This window comes from Colobus angolensis, unplaced genomic scaffold (genome assembly GCF_000951035.1).
Source record: "Colobus angolensis palliatus isolate OR3802 unplaced genomic scaffold, Cang.pa_1.0 Scaffold205, whole genome shotgun sequence".
NCBI classification, from domain to species: domain Eukaryota; kingdom Metazoa; phylum Chordata; class Mammalia; order Primates; family Cercopithecidae; genus Colobus; species Colobus angolensis.
In genome coordinates, this window is record NW_012115211.1 from 2,439,453 (window position 1) to 2,446,886 (window position 7,434).

General features: G+C 40.4%; 1 protein-coding gene across 1 annotated transcript in view; it reads left to right on the forward strand.

The window, feature by feature from the left end:
• Positions 1–7,434, forward strand: part of C2CD3 (C2 calcium-dependent domain containing 3) — a 166,750-nt gene that overhangs the window by 117,679 nt on the left and 41,637 nt on the right. Inside the window, exons 25-26 of the mRNA XM_011942052.1 lie at positions 3,988–4,126; positions 7,178–7,242. Of these exons, the coding sequence (XP_011797442.1) occupies positions 3,988–4,126; positions 7,178–7,242 (204 nt within the window). The remainder of the gene's footprint in view (positions 1–3,987; positions 4,127–7,177; positions 7,243–7,434) is intronic.

Consider the following 7,434-nt stretch of genomic DNA (forward strand, 5'->3'; position numbering starts at 1 on the left):
GCCGAGATCATGCCACTGCACTCCAGCCTGGGCAACAGAGTGAGTGAGACTCCGTCTCAAAAAATAAATAAATAAATAAACAAATAAAACCAGAGGGACGGGGGGTATTGCCATGAGAGACAGATGTGAGCAAGATTGATACATATCTAGAATTAGAATTTTACTGTGGAAAGTGGTTTGAGAGCCCTTACTTCTGATGAGAAAACAGGCCCAGGGAGCCAGAATGAAGTGGTGTATCCAATATGTCACACTAAAGCAACAGCAGAGCGTACATTGGAACCTAGGTGTCCTGCCTCTAGGAACAGTGATTGGTCCTCTGCTGATCTTTCTCAGAGCTTTCTTGAGAAGATGTTGCTATCCTCTGTGAGTATGTACTGCAAGCAGACAAGGCAACTCTTCTCTCTAACCCTGGGCAACTATCTGTAGACAAAGGGCAGTGGGGAGTCAGCAACCCTTTAATAAGGGCCTTGGGACTACTCTGTGCATTCAAAGAGCTCTCAGTCTAGTGAGAGAAACACAGATTATTATAGAATATTTGAGAGTTGCTGTGGTAGAGCCAGGTTATCTCTTCCTAGTTGTGAGGATTTATGACATTTTATTGAAAGAAATCAGTTGAAGCTTAAGACCAAAAAGGAAAATGGGAGAAAGAATGAGAGATGAAAGCTATATCAGGCAGAGGAAACAGAACCCACTCCAGCCATTTTAAGCAGAGAGGAGTTTAATGTAGAATATTAAGGTACTTTAAGTCATTAGAAGGTCTAGAGGAGTGGGCTTTAGGTTAAACTTTCAGGAGGGAACCACTAAATCTTTTAAGTTCAGAATGCAGTGCCAAAACTGAAATCTAAGAATCAGAAGCTCTTGTCATCGCCATTGCCACAGGGCCTTTCTCCACCCAGGGACCAAATGCTAGATCAGAAAACACAATGTCTCTACATCATCATCCTTGTTACTAGCAAAAGCAGAAGGAAAAGGAAGATGTCCTCTGCCTCCTGCCTTCCAGATCTTTTGTGAGGGCATCTGATTGGCAGAGGCCAATTTGCATCCATACCCTAGCTGCAAAAGAGTCCAAGAAATGTAGCTTTTAACCCTTCCAATCTGTACTATAGAGGAATACAATGCAATAAAAGTAGGTGGGAGTAGATGCTCAGCAAGTCAATCCGCATAAATACTGTTCAGTTTCACTAAAACTTTTAAGAAGATAGCTCACTGGGCACTACTATTTTATTTACCTTTCCCTGTTCTTTCAAAAATATGCTTGTAACTCCTACTGCTTTCCTTGACTAGCCTTAAAAAAAGGTTTTTTAAATAGCTTGTAAACTGGTTTGGCCAAGTTGTAGCCAGTGGTTGTTTTGTTTTGTTGTTTTGCTCCTCATATCGTTCTTCTCTATATCTTTAATGCTCTCCCTGTTCTAAGGCTCCTCTGCTTCTTGGTTCAGCCTTTTTCCAGGTCCTGCTTTGTTGGCAACTTGCACATGCCTCAGTTCTCTCCTGCTTTGTGGATGCCACTAGATCTTTGTTCCAAGGCTAGCATTTCTCTTCAGTTCTCCTTCCCAAGCCTCCTCACAAAATCTCCATTCTCTTTTCTCTTCCCATCACCCAGTTTCTTTCTTTATTAATTACTTCCAGTACAAATGACTGAAAAAGTAATGTCATCTGGTCTGGTTTTGCGCCCTGGGTGCTAGAAGTCACAAGATTAAATAATAAGCATGTGAATTTTTTAACCAAGATTTGGGAACAGAAATGCTGTTTTTCATTTATACATTTCAGATACTAATATAGTTGTATTATGGAATATAATATAAAACCTTCATGAATTTCTAAAATAAAAGACAAGCCTGCTAGATGTTATGCTTATTGTAGTTGTTTCAAGGCAACAGGGACTCCTGCACTTCAGAGTTTAATGTTTATTCTTCTCTGAATCATTGTTACTTTGGTGGGAAAGTTTGAAAAGAATTGATCTAATGGAAATTCTTTAGGTTGAGGAAAACATATCGAAGCAAAGCTATAGCTACTTTTCTTCCCCTGAAAGAAATTTTAAGTTGGAAGCTCTGAGGGTATAAAGTTCAGTGATTCCACCTAGAGAGGCTTGTCAGAGTAGATGGTACTAGAACCTATCTTTTAAAGACTACTTGTTAAATGTTAAACTGCATGTGGAGAGGAATAAAATCAGCAGTTCCTGAGTGTTAATTTGTTCATCAGAATGCTTTCTGTCCAGAGGGACAGACTGAGGCCCCTGGAGGAGTACTTACTGAAAGGAGCAGCGAGATGGAGAAAAGGGTGGAGCCTCAAAGATGAACTTCACCTACCAGGACAAGTGGGAGTATGGATTTGGAGAATTCTTGAGCTAGACAGTTAGAAAGAAGACAACCCAGTTAGAATACACATACAGAATCTGTTCCGTGGAACATGTGGATTATGTTTAGGACTTCTATTCCTTTCTGCTCTGCTCATCTCTTTTCCTTCATCTGTAATCCTGACATTCATAGCATTTTAGAGCTGAAAGTGATCTCATGAAATATATAGTCTATGTTTTGTAAAGTGTCTATTATTCAGTGCTGTCCAAAAGAGCTTTCTACTATGATGGAAATGTTCTGTGGGTTCAGTGTCCAGTATGGTAGCCACTAGCCCCATGTGGCTATCGAGCACTTGAAATATGGCTAGTGCAACCAAGGAAGTAAATTTTTTATCTTTAGTTTTAATGAATTTAAAGGTGCATAGCCACATGTGGCTCGTGGCTTATCTTCCTGGACAGCTCAGTTAGACTATCTAGTATCATCAGCCATCTGCATTTTACACTGTCTTAAGACAGAATAACTTGACCAAGTCTCCCACATTGGAAACCTGATCTTGCAAAAATTAACATTAGATATTCTCACCAGCACCAAGTATTTTACATTGTTAACCCCATAGTAGAGGCAATATAGGAGACCGTTTAGAGCATGGACTCTGGAGCCAGAATGCTTGAATTGGACTCTCAGTTCTACCATTTAATAAATATGTGACCAACTAATTTAATTTTTCAGTACCCTAATTTTTAGAAATCTGTATGATAGAAATAATAATGATAGAAATAGATATGATAGAAATAATGATAGAAATCTATATGATAGAAATAATCTATATGACAGAAATAGCTATCTTATAGGGTTGTTGTAAGGATTAAATGAGTTTATATATATAAAGTACGTAGAACAGTGCCTGGCACACAGTAAGTGATATATAAGTGTTACTTACTCTTAGTATTTGTCTTAATTCTTACAATATCTTTGGAAGTGTAAGTGTAATATGCCCAGTTTTACAGTTGAAGAAGCTGTGGCCTAGATACTTCTTGCCCAAAATCACATAACACGTTTATGGCAGAGCTGATATTTGGTCATCTGGCTCTTAGGTTCAGGACTCCTTGTAGTTCTATCTTATCTTTTGCCTCTCAACACAGTATTTTCCATCTTCCCACAAAGTACAGGAGATGAGAGAAGTCACTTCTTTTTGGGGAATATTTATGAACTGAGTCTTAAAAAGACAGGGTAGTAGCAGAAAGGTCACTGAAACATTTCATCCATTGATTGATTGATTGATTGATTGACACGGTCTCACTCTGTCCCCCAGACTGGAGTACAGTGGTGCAATCTCAACTCACTGCAGCCTCTGCCTCCCAGACTCAAGAGATCCTCTCACCTCCTGAGCAGCTGGGACTACAGGCATGTGCCACCATGCTTGGTTAATTTTTTTTTTATATACATGGGATCTCACTGTATTGCCCAGGCTGGTCTTGAATTCCTGCTGTCCTCCTACCTTGGCCTCCCAATGTGCTGGGATTACAGGCTTGAGCCACCACACCCAGCCTGAAAACATTTCAGACACAGGGGGATAGCTTGAGCAAAGACCCCATAGGTAGAAGAGGGCCAGGAATAGTCCTGCTTGTGCCTGTATAATCTGAGGCTTCTTGAGTACCCTAAAGTACAGTCACTCCACTGTATTCTATTTCAGGGAGCCCCTTGACAGAGCGGAAAGTATCGATACCCAGTTGTTGTGTATCCTTTGCAACAGCCGATGAATCATCTCCTGTATACACCCAAGTGGTTGAAAACACAGATTCCCCCATCTGGAATTTTCAACAGCAGTCAAGGTTTGTGTTATCTGTTTGTTCATCAGCCTTCCAGAATCTACTTTTTGTTCCAAGACACAAAGTCAGAGCAAGGAATATAACCAATGCGATTTTTGAGCAGACCTGGAAAATGCTTTTGTTATCCCAGCAATTATTTCATCCTAGTGTTTATGAATTCACAGCAAGCAGTGGTTTAAAGGTTTTGTTTTAGTGTTTTTAACTCTTCTCAGTATGCTCAAAAATTATTCAGTGAGAGGACCTCTCTGTTTTAGGCACTTGGAATTAAAGATGATTAAGATACTCCATGCAATTGAGGAGTTCATGGTCTTACCTGGGAAAAAATATCAATAACAAATTACCATCAAGCTGGGTGTGGTAACACATGCCTATAATCCCAGCTACTGGGGGAGGGGAGGGGTGGCAATGTGGGATGGTAGAGCTAAGGTGGGAGGATCACTTGAGTCCAGGAGTTCAAGACCAGCCTGGGCAATATAGTAAGACGCTATCTCAAAAAAAAAAAAAAAAAAATTACAATAAAGAGAAATAAGAAGGGGATGCTGGTAGAGCTCAGAAAAAAAGATTATTTAGGACAACCTAGAAGTTCAATTCAAGGAAGGCTTCATAAATAAGACACCTCAGCTAAATATTGAAGAATATATATAAGTTATCCAGGTGAATAAGAGTTGGAAAGATATTCCGAACAAAGAGAACTAATCTCGGAAAAGGCTGTGGATTTTCATCCTTGGGAAAGACTTCTGGTGTAGTGGAAAGACCCTGGGCATTTGAACCAGAGACGCTTGGCCTCCAACTCCATCTCTGTAATTTACTGACTGTGTGGTCAAGTTATGTAACATCTGTGAGCCACAGATTCCTCTGTAAAGTGGGGGTCATTTTTATAAGGTCATTGTGAGGTCCAAATTAGATGACATTTAGGGCCTTATGGTACAAAGCAGGTATACAACAAATGTTAGGTCTCCTTTGGGAGGCTCAAAAATAGGAGGTAAAGTCCTGTCAGGGACTGTGCAGTGCCACTCAGATTTTATTAGGACAAAGAGGGCTAATTAAATGTGAGGGGGCTGGCATAGGAAACCAAGAATTAAACTTTATTAAATGTGATGCAATGTTATGATAATAGTAACAAAATCATTATTAGAAGTTATACTGTATCACCCTTTATAAAGTTTAATTCTTGTCCACCAACACTAGCCATACCTATGGTGTCTGGTCTTCTGTTTTTTCACAGTGTTTGTGTACTTTAATTGAGTCTCAGCAGTTGGTCACATGCTCAGTGTTTTGTAATTTGAGAGGCTGGCCTGAGTCAGGAGCTAGAACTGCAGTGAAAACTCAGTGCTGTATGTGGTGAGCTACTGGAAATCATAGAAATTCTGGCCATCAGAGGACTTCATATAAAATATCAAATCCTCCCCAAAAGGCAGGAAACCAGAGGACTGAGCTTCTAAGTGGAGGTGATTTGTTCATTCACAACCTAAAAACCTAACATAATTACAAAACTTCACAAAGTTGATGAAGGGATATGAGCAATCTTCTGATTTCATCTCTTCACTTTACAATTGAGGAGACTGTGGCCCAGGGAGGCTACATAGTCTGTTGGTAACAGAGGCAGGATTGGAAGAAAAATGAATAATGGCACTATTTACAATTCCCTTATCACAAAATTGTTTCCTTTTGTCTTCATAGCAACTTGCAGGTCGGTAGTATTATCCCATTTAACAGGTAAGAGAACCAGGCCTGGAAGAAGCTAAGTGCATGGCCAGAGTCGCTCAGGTGATAATAGTAGAGCTAGAATTCAGAGGTGAGTCTTTTGACTCCCAGCTAGAATTAGAATCTCTGACCAGTCCTTGTTTCACTTTAGACCGTGCCTCTCATTGGTCTGGAAGTAGGCTCTATTCACTTCCCCAGTGGTGTTTGGGGAATGAAATCAAGCCTCTTGGTTTTCTCTAGATCTCCTTCTTGCTTACCTGGAGCCCTAGCACCTGGTTTGGAACTTTCCAAAGCTTTGTCATTTAAAACTGTATTTTATATAATATGTAAATGTATTGGAGGTGTTCAGTGGATTTCACTTCAGCTTCTTTATCTGGTATGAAAGTTAGGCATTTTCTTACTTTGTTGCCTTGCCTCTGCATGGTGTAGTGTTGAGGTCAGGCAAGCCAGGGTTCAAATCCCAGGCCTACTACTTACTTACTCTTAAGTGACCTCAAGCAAACCATTTTACTTCTCTGAGCCCAATCTTATCATCTGTAAAATAAGGATAATAATGTCCATGTTACAGGCTTTTGTGCAGATTAAATGTATATGAAACACTTGGTGCCATGCCTGGCCCAAGGTAGGCACTCAGTAAATGTTCTTTTCCTCCTCTTCCCTTCTCACCATTCTCTCATTCTTTTTTTTTTTTTTTTTTTTTTTTTTGAGACAGAGTCTTGCTCTGTCGCCCGGGCTGGAGTGCAGTGGCCAGATCTCAGCTCACTGCAAGCTCCGCCTCCCGGGTTTACGCCATTCTCCTGCCTCAGCCTCCCAAGTAGCTGGGACTACAGGCGCCCGCCACCTCGCCCGGCTAGTTTTTTGTATTTTTTAGTAGAGACGGGGTTTCACCGTGTTAGCCAGGATGGTCTCGATCTCCTGACCTCGTGATCCGCCCGTCTTGGCCTCCCAAAGTGCTGGGATTACAGGCTTGAGCCACCGCGCCCGGCCACCATTCTCTCATTCTAAGGCATAAGCAGAATTCTTACCCATTCCAATAAAGCTCTTAAATGCATGTTGAGGAACTTCTTTTCCATACTTCCTCCTCTGTCTTAGGGAAACTTTAGGAATGGTGGGGAGGAAATGTTGTGTTAGGGGAGCCTGTTTTCAAGTCTTGGCAAATTACTTCACCTCTCTGAGCTTCCATCCCCTCATTTTAACTGTGAAGATAAAAATATATCCTAGAAGATGGCTAAGAAGATGAAATAGTGTTGGGAAAGTGCTTTGCAAATTATAAGATATTCTTCAAATCTAAGTTTTATACTACCGAAAGTTCTTATACACTTAGTTTACAGTGGTTGTTTTTCTTAATAGGCTATCAAAAGAGCTGCTTCTGGACCCACAACAAACCCTGGTCTTCAAAGTTTGGCATAAAGGAGGTATGAACTCTGTTAAAAGAATATCTGCTTGCTTGTAAAAATAAGCTCACATCCTATTGACAAGTTACCATTCCTTTTTTTTTTTTTTAAACCAAGTGAAGCATTCCTGATGGTGCTGGGAATGCAGATATGTGGTAGAGGGTAATCCCCCAGAAGGCCACATTATTTTCCTGTAAAAAAAAAAAAAAAAAC